Raw genomic sequence first — 13,520 nt, 5'->3', positions numbered from 1 at the left:
CAGCTTTTATATACATTATATATGAAGATGAAAGTAAAATTGGAGAGGACACACTGTTCTGTTAGCCTTTACCAGCTCACACACCTGGTGAGGATATATTTGTAAAAATTAACCCACTTCATGGAAACATGAAATTTACTGCAGAAAATGTATATATATATATATATATATATATATATATATATATATATATATATGTATAATTGATATTTATTTGCACAGATGGAGCAAGAGCACAAAGTGGAGTGGTTGCCAAAATAAAAAAGGAGGCTCCCCTTGCAACACACACCTTCATAGAAAAAAATCTTGTGACAAAAAGATATCCAGCAGAGTTGAAAACTGTCCTGCATTACTTTGTAAAGACGGTGAACTTTATTAAGAGTAGAACTTTATATTCACATCTTTTTCACAGTTTATGTGAAGAAATGGACACTCTTCATAAATAACTTCTGCTTCACACAGAAATCAGATGGCTGCCAAGAGTTAAAGTTTTGGCTTGAGTTTTTGAAATATGACATGAGATATTAATTTTCTTATCAGATAAAAATTTTGAGCTTCGAGATCATTTCAATGATAAACTATGTCTTTGTAGGCTGGCTTACTTGGCTGATACTTTCTCTGAGCTCAATGATGTTTACAGAAGCTTTCAAGGAACAGACAATACTAGATTTCGAGTATATATATTCATAAGTAATATATTTATGCTTTCTATATAATAATCAACCTTAAACACTTTGGTTATAAAATATTTATTTTACAGATATATACGTGTGTGTGCTACTGCTCTAAATCATGCCTGCCCTCCTGAGAACAAAAGCCCATGTTCACAAAAACCAAGTTATTTACAATCAAGAGTCAAATAAATTAAAAGATGCATTCAGTGAATATAAATTCACATAATCAGAGCAATATAAAATCAACATGGGTAGCAAGAAAACAAATCTATGACCTCAGATTAAGAGACCTAAAACGAAGCAGAACATTCCAGTTTAAAGTCTCTGCGGAAAACAAACAGATAGCACTGTGGAATATAATTAACACAGAAAGATAACAGCAAATGCCCACTTCAGATTTAAATTCAAGGAGAATTTCTACAAGACCCTAAGAAGATTGCTAACTATTCCAATAACGTTCTTACAGAAATTGCTGAAAAACAAACATCTAAAACAAAATAAAATTCTTTCCATGTACTGTAATTCAAATTCAGATGAAATAACTAAATTGTTCATTTTTAACCCTACTACGTTACAAGTGGTAAAAACTATACAACTCTTATACAAAATTATCAGCTGTCCTTGATGAAGTTCCAGCAGGAGTTGAAAACATTGTGCACAACAGTTAGGCTCACCACTGACAAACAATATCAACAAATCCTTTGATTTTGGTATCTTTACTACAGATTTAAAATTTATGAAAATCTACTCAAAGGACAAAAACACACAGTAGCACAGTCAAAATTGAGAACTATCGCCCAATATCATTGCCATTAACCTTCTCTAAGTATCTGAAAAAGTAGCTCTTACAAGACACATCATCCAATAACTAGCTTCTTTTAAGTAACCAACATGGATTCACCAAAGGTCTACAATTAGTACAATAAAACGCCTTGTGGAATATGTGATTGGCCATTTGGAATACCAAAACTATATATTAGCCTTACTGTTGGACTACAACAAGGCCTTTGACTGCCTTGGCCATAAATCAATAGTGAAGAAACTAGCATCTCTTGGAAAAGTAATCAAATGGGTAAAAAGCTACTTATAGAACTGCTTACAAACTGTAGAAATAGAAAACAGCAAACAGAACTTTCCTAACTCATAGATTAAATCCACTGCCAGTAACAAGAGGCATGGTTGGTTCAGTTCTTGGGTCCAATTCATTCTTGACACAAATGACTTCCCAGGTTTCCCTGAATATTGGAAATTGAATCTCTTATGTATTGAGATTAAAGTACTGTTCTATTTAACGATGAATATCCCCAAATACTACACAATAGCACCAGCCTAGCAAAAAAAAAACAAAACAAAACTGTTCATTACTGCTTACAAAATTACTTAGTTAAAAACAAAAATGTTTTGGCATTACTAGACAAATCATGAAAATTTCTGGATGTTTCAATAAACACTAATTTTATTGTGACTGACCACATAAACAATGCATATCCAAAAGTACGTTTTGAGAAGAATTAAATGGATTGGCGTTCTAAATCCAACAAAGACAGTCTATTACTCACTTGTGGAGTCACATCTTAGATATGGCCTAGTAGTTTGGGGAGGTACGACTAAAGGTAGTCTGCAGTGAAATCTTGTCCTTCAAAAGAGAGCCGTAGAAGTGCTGACAGATATTGTTCCAATGGACAGCTGTAGTCATTTAAACCTCTCAGGATACTAATGGTCATTGCACTCTATATACTAGCTGTTGTTCTGCATATCCGATGAGATGGAGCTTCTTACAGTAAGCAGTGTACATATTCACAATACCAGACATCACAATACATCCTACCCCTTCATTGCACAGCATTGTATGAAAATAAACCATCCTGCATTGGACACAAACGCTACAATACTCTTCCAGAGTCACTTAGCTGTTTTAATGGCAATAAGCTGAAGAAGAACCTATGAGACTGGCTTGCAGACTGCCCTGCATGTGACATGGCAGAATTCTTTGCCTTGGTTTAACAGCTGTCATGAACATTTATATGTTTTTATTCAGCGTTTATCATTTGTTTTAGCCCTAGGATCTCTAGAAAATCATTTTAAAAGCTTGTTAAAATATTTCATAAACCTTGATTTTATGTAACAATTTTTTGTTTATAATGATAAAACTAAAACAAAAGCTCTTTAGTGTTACAGAAGAATATATATGTCAACAATGTTTTTACTAATATTGTATATGCATATTGCAATTACTGTTCTTAACGAACATGTAAAGATTGATGACTATGACTAGACATCTTAATAGCCTAGCAACAAGTTAAAATTCACTTTTCCATATTTGTTTCAATCACATGATGTTGAATAAGCTATTTGCTCAGTGGATGGTGCGGTGTTACAACTTATATTTGAAGCATAATTTCAACATTCATCTCCATTAATATTTGCAGAGGGTTTTTGTTTAAAAAATTACCACTGAAACTACAATTTGTTTTATCACTGCAAATTACCACAAAACTAGGAGTTTGTAGACATATTTTAGACAAACAAAATAAAAATGTTTATTAGAGTTTTCTTTACTACTTTAGGTGTTACAGTTGAGTCCTGTATATTGATGTTCAAATTCTTGTGGTAGGAGGAAAGCACAACAGAGAGAATTGGAGACTTTTGGGAAACTACACCTCTCACAAGAGGGAAAATCCAGCTCTCTGTGAGTTGGTTCCAACATATGTCCAATTTAAACCTCTTTAATTAGTCTATAAGTAGAACTTGTTCTATTTGGAAACCTAGACTACAATATTATGTATACAGTAAAATGGTTAATTAATGATTAGTGTTTTCTTACTGATGCTGAGGTGTGGGATGGGGGTAAATTAGTAGTGTAAACCAAATCATATTAAACACAAAGTTTATTGTACACAATTACAGTAGGGTGGGAAATAACACAGGGAGTTTATGGTAACTCTATATTAAATAATAATAATACAACCTGGGAATACTTGTATAAAACAGACAAAGTATTATGAAAAAATATATTATAGACATAACAATAGTGCAAAGTGATGTGTTGTAGAGAATTAATTCTTTATTCCTCATTACAGTGGACCTTTAGCAATTTAAGTACCAATGAATGCATCATCAAGACAAATGAAATGGTTAAACCGTAACAGACTCCATGTGACTACATACTTAAAAAAATTTAGAAAATCCTACTCTTTATTCTATTAATGGTGGGATTTTTTTATTTGATCAATGTCTTAAAAATGAAATTTTTTCATTTGTGATATGTAATATTGACTAATAGGCAACATATAAAACAAAACTTTTATTTATATCATACAGTTTTTAAGCTAGGCTATACGTATAGAGCACTCTGAAAAAGAATGCCAAGATTTGAACAGCTGTAACTTAAATACTATTAAGATAATGGTAAAATATGGTATCAGATCAGATATTTCAGTAATTACATATTTCTTTTCATACATATACTTGTTTTGATTTAAACTAGTCATAATTTGATTGACAAATATAACAACTAATTAATCAATTTAAATAATTTTGTATTAAATTCTTTGAAGTATATTTGTATTTGTGTGTATATGTATAAAAAGAATGTAATTTTTGAAAATCCTTGTTTATTTGGAAATCTGGTTACATTTTTCAGTTATTCACTAATAAGCTAAATAATGAGTAAGTTAAAGGGTGAATTGAGAGATGAGAGGATATTTATTTCCAATTGTAAATCATTGAACTGATGATTGAAGATTAATTATGATTATTATTACAAAACATTTTACTTGTAAAAGTTTAAGGTCCACCAAATAGTGAAGAAGAGGAATAAAATAAGAAGAAGCTTGTTTTATCTTACATTCAATTTGTTGCAATCACAAAATTGTTAATTCTCCTAATTTGTCTATATAAAACAGGTTTCTTTTAATACTTCTTAAAATAATATTAACAGTAGTCTAGACCTATATGCAGGACAGAGTGTATACAGTTTACTATTAATAAAGAGATAGATAGGTCTAAATAAATTTAGTAACAAGTTTTAAATAGAATTGAATACTTATAAATAAACCATTATTAGCAATTGTATAATAACTATTTACATATTATACATTAAAATACAAATGAATTTCTTAAAATATTCATTAATCTAGAGAGAAATAAGTATTAATTTCATCTTGAGAGCAAATTAGATTTTTACTGAAAGTACTACAGACGTTTAACCCCCATTGGCTACCAATGACGTATATTGGCAATGCACATAGAGAGAAATAAGTATTAATTTCATCTTGAGAGCAAATTAGATTTTTACTGAAAGTACTACAGACGTTTAACCCCCATTGGCTACCAATGACGTATATTGGCAATGCACATTACAGTTAGTTTTTGAGTCGAAAAATATTCCGATAGCGATTATTTCAGCATTTGTTTATACTATTATATCATAACATTTTTTTTGTTTATCCGTTGATAATTTGTTTTAATTAGTTTCTGTCTCAAATGACGTCACAGTAAATGATATAGTTTTTTTTCTGAGAGTTTTAGTAATTTTGTGGAGAACATACTCAATGAAAGTACATACACAACTTTGATGAGGAAATCTTTAGTGAAAGTAGCGACAAAGAAATTTTAATATGTAAAATGACCTAACCTTCTAACTTGAGAACGGCCAAGGCAAGCTTATTATCCACATAATTTTATTTTTAGAAGTAGATCTGATATAAATATAATCATTGCTAAGCAACTAAATATTTAAAATATAAGATAATAATATATATAATTTCATCATGTTATATGGTTGTTTCATATTTTTAATTGACCCTAAACACGCACATAAGATTTTTATTGCAAAATGAAAAATTAATTTGGTACTGAGGGTAAAAATATTGGAGTTTTAATTGGTAGTCAGTCAATGGGTTAATTTTGTTTAATCCCAAAATAGTAGTTTCAATAATACTACACTATTCTATGTCTATACTATAAGGCTAAGAATACACATGAGTTTTTTAGTATCAGAGTGTCAATGGAATTTTTTTAGAACTTGACGTAAACCTTACCACTTTTATAGAGTAAAACCTTGTGTATCTTATCATGCCCTTAGGTATTTTAAGGTTTTAACTAAATGTGTCATTGGAATTTAAATAAAAATTATGAACATTAAACATAACTTTTCTGTTAACTTTGATAATTTTTTAACATTCTGATTACAACATACTTATTTAATGATGTCATAATATGTTGTAGTCGAACACTACCAGACAAAATATAGCTTAGGAAGCTTAGCTAAACTCATTCATCAGCTGTCGATTTACCATCAAGTGTTTGATTATAAAAAAAATTAAAGTATGGTGATTAACTCACCTCCATCTAACTCAAAAATATAAACGTTCATTGTCACACTTGGATTGTTTAAACAAATTTAGTGTATCCTTAACTTTGTGACAACTGAGGAAGAGGGTGGAGAACGTAGTGTTATATATTTTTGTAATGTATAATGGAAAATTTCCAAAATCCTGTTTGTTATTCTTTCAAATTACGCATCTACAAAGTTGAACAAAAGTTAATTTTCGCAATAAATAAAAATGTCATACTCTTAAACATCACATCATTAATAATAAAAAAATGAATTCTTTATGAAATATTATAGGGTTATTATTTCAAACCAGTAAGTTAGAAGATAAATAAAAAAGTTATAAACTCTCTATAATCAAAACAAGTTCACAAAAATATATTATGCGAGCACCACTTCAATTATTTTATAGATACACCACTAGATGTCTAATTATAAGAATTATAGCTGGGCAGGATTAAAAATTTGTTTACAAATTTTTATTTTTATTTTAAACTTCAAGAATACTTTCAGCTTTGAACAATCAAGATTTGCTATGTGAAACCCTTTTGGAACAAGTGACTACACTACATAATATAATGATGAATTTATATGTATTGCAACCACACTCCCATAACTTAATGATAAACACTGAATATTAACCAAAACCAAATACAAAATAATTCAAATTTACTTTATTTTGTAGCCAATGCATCTAGTCTTTTTTGTGTACTCTAAAATTATTGAATAATTTGTTTTGCGAATTAACAGGAAGAAGTAAAAATAAATGGAGTGGAAATGGAATGTTATCAACATTAGTAATGCAACATAGTAATCAATTAATCTAATGATGAAAATGTAGCAACCCCAAGTATGGAGCTAAATAATACTGAATTAATCTTTAGACGATTCTGCTCTGCTGATTTTTAATGTGTCATAAGCAGCTTGTAGCATTGCAACAGTCTTTGTGATTGATTCATTATGTCACATTGTCAACTTAAAATGTTCCACAACTAACCAAAGTTATCAGAGAACGGAAAATGAATCTCTTATTCCACTTGTCCATGGCTAGAAATGTATCAGGTACTTGGAATTTGGTTTAGTTGGCCGTCCTCACTTAACAATTTTCACAATTTTCCTGCCCAACTGAAATAGGAATAAATAAATTACTAATAACAACAGTCTACTCTGGTTGCGGCAAGACCTGGTCTGTGCTCTCTACGATAAGCATGATAGAACCCTGGTCGCTGGCGGTCTGCACACACTCTACCTGGTGGCTGGCCCAATCCTTACGCTGACAGAACGTCGAGCAGTAAGGCGTGCGGCGGCAGAGAGAACACTCGGCAAACGCATCTCTGTTACAATTGGCACACTGAAACACAGTGTACACTTGTATAAGCTGGGTTCTTCTACTTTTATAGTCTAACTTATACAATGGCGATCCTGTACATCCACATTACACTTTAAAAACTAATTTTTCATGCAACTGGTGATTCTTCTTTCAAAAGATTTGGTCCATAAGGACGGAGTAAAACTCTAAATGTAATACAGGTCATGTTCAATTCTAATTTAACTCTTTCCAGGCTAAATAGGAATTCAAAAATCTTTTACATTTTTTTAATGTATAAGTTATTTCGTCTTGAATTCAAATTTAAATGTTAACCCTTCAATAGTGTTGCACATGGTCTCTGATTCAGTGTGCTATGAAATGTTTATGCTACATTTCTAACCCTCCAACTGATAATAAGAAACTCTCAGTATGATACACTTGTTTTTGCCTTTGCACAGCATATTATACAGATATTTTAAAAAATATGTGCTTAATGCTATTGTAAGTGTTATATATAACTTTTTTGTTAGAAACCAGGTGAAAAAAATACAAATATGCACTTACTAGAGTATTGTTTTTTTTATTTGTACATAAATTGAAAAATGTGTTATGTAAATTTTTTGTTTTCTATGTTTCTATATAACTTTCACATGACTTGAGATGGTAAGATATAAATGTACAAAATATACACAGTTTTGTAGTGAACAATGTACACTTACTTACAACACAAAATTATTTTGGTAAAAATGCATATTATGTACTACTTTTTTGGCAGTGTGCATATCAATAGTGGTGTTTGATGAATTCTTCAGACAAGAGGAATATAGATAATAATGAATTGTTTTCACTGTCACTATCAATTTTCACAACCAAACTCACATTCCACTGCTTTTTACTCATCCAGACTATCTGACTGAGAAATATCAGCATGCACTTTATTTGCAGATGTGTTACTTTCATCACCAAAACTAATATTTTCATCATCCAATAGTTCAGATATATAATTTGAACAACGAGGATCGCTCATTTCACATCATAACAATCAATTATAAACAACTAGCCTACATAATAACCTAGCAACAAAAACGTCAAGGCCGTGCAGCGTATCACCAGCTGCGTAGCTTTTTTTGGGCTGAAGAAATATTCTTGGCTTTTGTATTCAGGAATTGAAGTCTCTGCATATTGCGTATCTTGTATGCTTTTACCAAAAAAAGAAGTGGGTAAGAGTAATGCTCAACATACTGACCAACTTGTTGATGAAGGTCTTTGTAACTGGAAGAAAGCATTAGAAGTTTGAAAAAAATGCAAACTCACATTATCATGACGATTCATGGGTAAGTGTGGCTAACTTTAAAAGTAATGGTCAGCCAAATAAAACCAATTGATAAATCTGAATAGACAAAAATAATTCAACCGAAAATAATATGAAAAGAATATCTCTAATAATAGATACTATTACTTTGTGAGGTATACAAAATATTGATCTTAGGAGCCATAAAGATTATGGTGAATTTCAAAATTGTAAACCAATTAAAAACGAGGAAAACTTTAGAGCTTTGAAAAATATATATGCTCAAAGACAGAAAATGTATTGTTGAGTTTTCCTGGTTCTACAGGGAAATTCCTAGGTTATATCTGGTTTTCCCGGTTGGATAGCTACCCTGTAATTAATAGTAATGACTCATTTAAAAGCGAAAGAAAGAAATCTTTTAATATGCTTGAATATTACACTGAGTTCTCTTTCTAAGATATAGCAATCATTTTAGCACTTTCTAAAAAAGTGCTTGAAAAATCAAAGTCTTGGAGCCAACAAAACATATTTTAGACCTCCACAATAGAGTTACTCATCTAAAATAAATTACTTTGAAAACAAACAGAGAATAACACACACAAAAATAAACATTTATTTACCTTTTTGGAATCATTAGAGTCAGAAGTTGGTTGCAGTCCCAATGTGTTGACAGGGTCTACTACATGGACAGTCGAGTCAAATACAGCTCTACAAAAAAATCACAAATTTTAATCATGTTTCTTTCTTTGATCCCCTTCAATATAGTTTTCTCAAGGTTCATAAATAACGTAGTTGTGAGTTTTTAAAAAGATTGATGGCTTTCATGAGCAGAATTTTCATACCAAGGTGACAAACAAACTTAGTCAAGGCATTCAATAGGTCAAGTTTTGTACCAATTTTTAACTTGTTTGGGACAGTTATTGTTTCCATAACCAGCGTTATACCGGGTATTCCAAATTTTATGCATACTGACTGGATCTTGGAAACTATAAGAGATACAGAAAATATTAAATGGACAAAGTTGTGTGTAATAACGAGACCAACAAATTAATACAGTTAAGTTAATTATTGGTCGTATCGATCACTCACTGCACTCAAAAAACAGTTTTTTGTCAACATTTTTCAAACTGTCAAAGCTCTTATAAGAACTAATAATGAAACGATTTTTTACATGAAATTTTGTCTACTTTTTAAAATTATAATGAAACATTTTTCTAGACAAGCAAATAAGAGGTTCGAGTCACAATTTTTAATACAAAGACCCATTTTTAGTAATGGTTAAAGGATATTTTTACTCTACTATTCAGATGGTTGGTAAACCATTTCACTGCACAGTGTTGGAACCAGCTGTTTAGAAAAATATATAAATTATTTAACTGTCGTCTAACAATAACTGTTACTGGTATTGTTGTAACTGATTAGCACAATAACATGTTAGGTTCAAATTATGTTATATTTTATAATCTTATAAAAATAGTTTGATTAAATAACTAATAACTAAATAATTTAATTGAGGAGGTGCCACGCAAAAGGGTACAAGTCCACAAAAATCAGAAAATGAGATATCAATTGAATATCATATATTTTCTGAGCAAAATTGATTGGAAAACTCAATTTGAAGCAAAAAAAAGTGTCCCTGTGTTTTAACTTTTACTTCTTCCGACTGAGCAGGAAGGATTATTTTATTACAAAAATATACAAAAATATTAATAAACCTAATTGGTATACTGCAGAAAAAGTGCATAAATTTTACTGTAGCAATACAGTCCCTGGGAAATATTATTATAGTATAATGAATCAAATGTTTTAAACTGAAATTTTATGGTGTTGCATGCAGCATCTATGGTGTTGGTGAGGATGAGATTAAACCAATTATTCAACAGCTCCCTGCCAAAAAATCAAACGATTTAAATTTTATGTCAACATGGCTTATAAAAAGTTGCTTTAAGCACTTATTGAGTACATTAACTCAATTAATAAATACTTCATTCCAAACAGAAGTTTTCCCCTCTCTCCTGAATATTGCAAAAGTCATTCCAACTTTAAAAAAGATGACCCATCGTCTATCAACAATTACCAGCCTGTCTTGATTTTGCCCGTATTGAGCAAAATCTTTGAAAAAGAGAAAAGCATTTTCTTATAAGAATGCTTTACTTTCTGGACAGACACAATCAGCTCTCAAATGAACAGTTCGGTTTCAAAAAGGGGAAATCGACAACCAACACAGTGGTTAGTCTTGTTGTTATGATTGCAGAGGGGCTAGAAAATAGGAACCACACGATGAATATGTTTCTAAACCTGTCCAAAGCATTTGACTACGTTGACCACAAGACACTGCTCGACAAACTTGAGTTTCACGGCGTACACCTTGAATGAATTAGCTCATTTTTAAACCACAGATCCCAAGTTGGCCAAATTTCAAATCAATTGTCCAAACCAGTAAAACTGAATTAGGGTGCCCTTCAGGCATCCATAATTAGTCCGGTGCTTTTCCTGCTTTATGTCAAGGACATAGGATCATCACTTCTGTACAGAAAACTTGTGCAGTATACTGATGATACAACTCTCTTTCAGCAAAATATCAAGCCAAGTTTTGGAACAACAGGCTTTTGTTAACACTAAAAACTGTGTCCAATACTTCAACAGCCTCAATCTCACAGCAAATCCATCAAAGTCCAATGTTTTGAATTTTTTTTGTATGCTGAGAAAACCAGTGTCGGCCTGCAGTTTTTTTATCTGACTCCACACTGGAAGAAGTCTGCTCTTCAAAAATCCTAGAAATACACCTTGATCGAGGGTTGACTTGGAATGAGCACAGTGATCACGTTTGCGCCAAATTTTCCTCAGGAATATTTGTTCTGAGGTCTTTAGCAAAATACTGCCAGAGTCAGGTACTGATTATATTACAGCTTGATCTGTCCTATGGTTTGGTACTCTGGGGGACTTGTGCGAACTATCAGTATCAGAGAGCTTTCATACGCCAAAAAAAAGTTATTCGAATCATCGCAAAAATTAATTTTAGAGTCTTGCAGGCTAGCTTTCAAGGAATTGCAGCTGTTGACTCTGCCCTGTCTCTACATTTTGGAAACAACTTTGTTTTGTATGTTCAAATACGCCTTATCCAGAGGCCAAGACATACACATGCACGAGACATGAGGTATAGATAACTACCGTACGGGATGACACAGAATGTAGTTTATGAACACTTGCCCTCGTAGGCAGGTATTAATTTTCTCAACAGACTGACAAACTCAATAAAAAAATGCCCCAACTCTGAAGACATTTTTAACTCACCTTAAACACATTTTGGTGTGAGAAGCATTTTATAATACTTACTGAGTTTTTGGAATTTGACTGGGAAACACCTTAATTGGAATGACAACTCCCTGGTTATAAAGTGGGTTACATTGGCAAGAAATAAAAGAAGTTAATTATAATACTGTATGTCTAAATGAGAATGTTGAGGTTTGTATGTGTAAAATTTTAGAATATAATAAATTGACGCTATGCAATTGTAAAATATTGTCTTCGCAATAAAAATGATTTGATTTGATTTGATTTGACATGGTTGTACTACCTGGAACATGCTACTTGTGCCTCCACTCGAGCTGCCAACACTGCCTGCTCCTTATCTCTCTTGGCTTGCTCCTTCAATTGTTCCTTCTCTACCCTCCACTGATCCTTGGTCTCCTCCAGGGTTCTTCTCAGTGTATATGATGTCTTCACCAGCCGTGTGGCAATCTAGGGGTGACACAGACACATATTACAGAGAGGCTCTCTCTAAAAACTGAAATTTACACTCCGATCACATGATATTGTTGACAAAATTAGCAACAAACATATATATCTAACAAAAACTTTGGTGTTAAAAAACAACGTTTTTGGGTAAACAAATTTATAAATTAAATTTTTTATGAGTACACTGTAAAAGGTAATCTGCTCTTATATACCGATATAAAAGCATCTTTTTAACACACTGACTGTGATCAGAAAACATGTTATTATAGTTGCAAGTTGTAAGAAAGGTTGTAACAAAAGAATCTGATATCAAAAGACTGGAAATTAAAAAAAAGAAACAACTTGCAGGCCACATGAGAGCTGGCTGTTTCCCATGTTACATATTGTGACTGAACTTTATGTCTATAGCACCTCGTCTGATTATATTAAATATCAGTATCGCAGTATTAACTAAGCACAATGTTACACTATAAGTGTCTAAAAACATCCATATTTTCAGTGTAATAATAAATATACTATACATAAATACAGACTGGGCGAAAACTCCATACTCACTGATGTAAGCATTTTCCAGCGAATCACAAGTTTTGTAAGTATCAAGTGGTGGTTGAGAGTAAAGGCCGGTATCGACAGTGCGAGGCTGCTCGCTGCGAATGCCTCGTGCCATCTGCCTCAGGGTGAGCTCTTCAGCTAGCAGCTAGTTTGTAACCACGAATGCTCACTGCGAGCACGCGAACCACCCGCATTCGTAGTGAAGACAGTCAGGACAATATGTTTATTTTTTCTAGAAATGCGCAGGTTGCTGCCGCTGATTTTATTGTGATGGCGACGATTATTAGGAAAAAAACAACAGGAAAAGCGATGTAAACCCCGAAGGTGGGTCAAAAGATTTATCGAAATCGGTTCGAATATGGGAACAGACTCCTAGAAGACGTGAGGTTCGAAGAAGACGTGCCAAATTTCTTGCGAATGTCCAAACAAGATTTTGAACATTTTATTACATTGCTAGAGCCTAATTGTCTGATCATTTCATTATTATCCATGATGACAGTTTCGTTGTGCAGGTTTGTTGGTTTGCAGTGCAGAATTGTGTCTTGTACGGTGCGAGGCAGACAGCGCATGTATCCACTTGACGCGCAGCTCGGAGCGAGGCACCTTTGAGCACTGCTCTAA

The 13,520-nt window shown here is 32.3% G+C and overlaps 1 protein-coding gene across 3 annotated transcripts in view; it reads right to left on the bottom strand.

Annotated features, from left to right (window-relative positions):
- Nucleotides 1-3,544: 3,544 nt before the first annotated feature.
- Nucleotides 3,545-13,520, bottom strand: part of LOC124361594 (deformed epidermal autoregulatory factor 1) — a 32,531-nt gene continuing 22,555 nt past the window's right edge. For all 3 annotated transcript variants that reach the window (XM_046815623.1, XM_046815624.1, XM_046815625.1), the window contains exons 8-10: nt 12,187-12,350; nt 9,230-9,317; nt 3,545-7,360 (exon numbers count right to left, since the gene is read on the bottom strand). In XM_046815623.1, the coding sequence (XP_046671579.1) occupies nt 7,172-7,360; nt 9,230-9,317; nt 12,187-12,350 (441 nt within the window). In that variant the 3' untranslated portion in view covers nt 3,545-7,171. The remainder of the gene's footprint in view (nt 7,361-9,229; nt 9,318-12,186; nt 12,351-13,520) is intronic.

Source organism: Homalodisca vitripennis, chromosome 1 (assembly GCF_021130785.1).
Source record: "Homalodisca vitripennis isolate AUS2020 chromosome 1, UT_GWSS_2.1, whole genome shotgun sequence".
Lineage (NCBI taxonomy): Eukaryota > Metazoa > Arthropoda > Insecta > Hemiptera > Cicadellidae > Homalodisca > Homalodisca vitripennis.
Note: the sequence above shows the minus strand (reverse complement) of the source record. Positions and strands in the feature narration are given on the sequence as shown.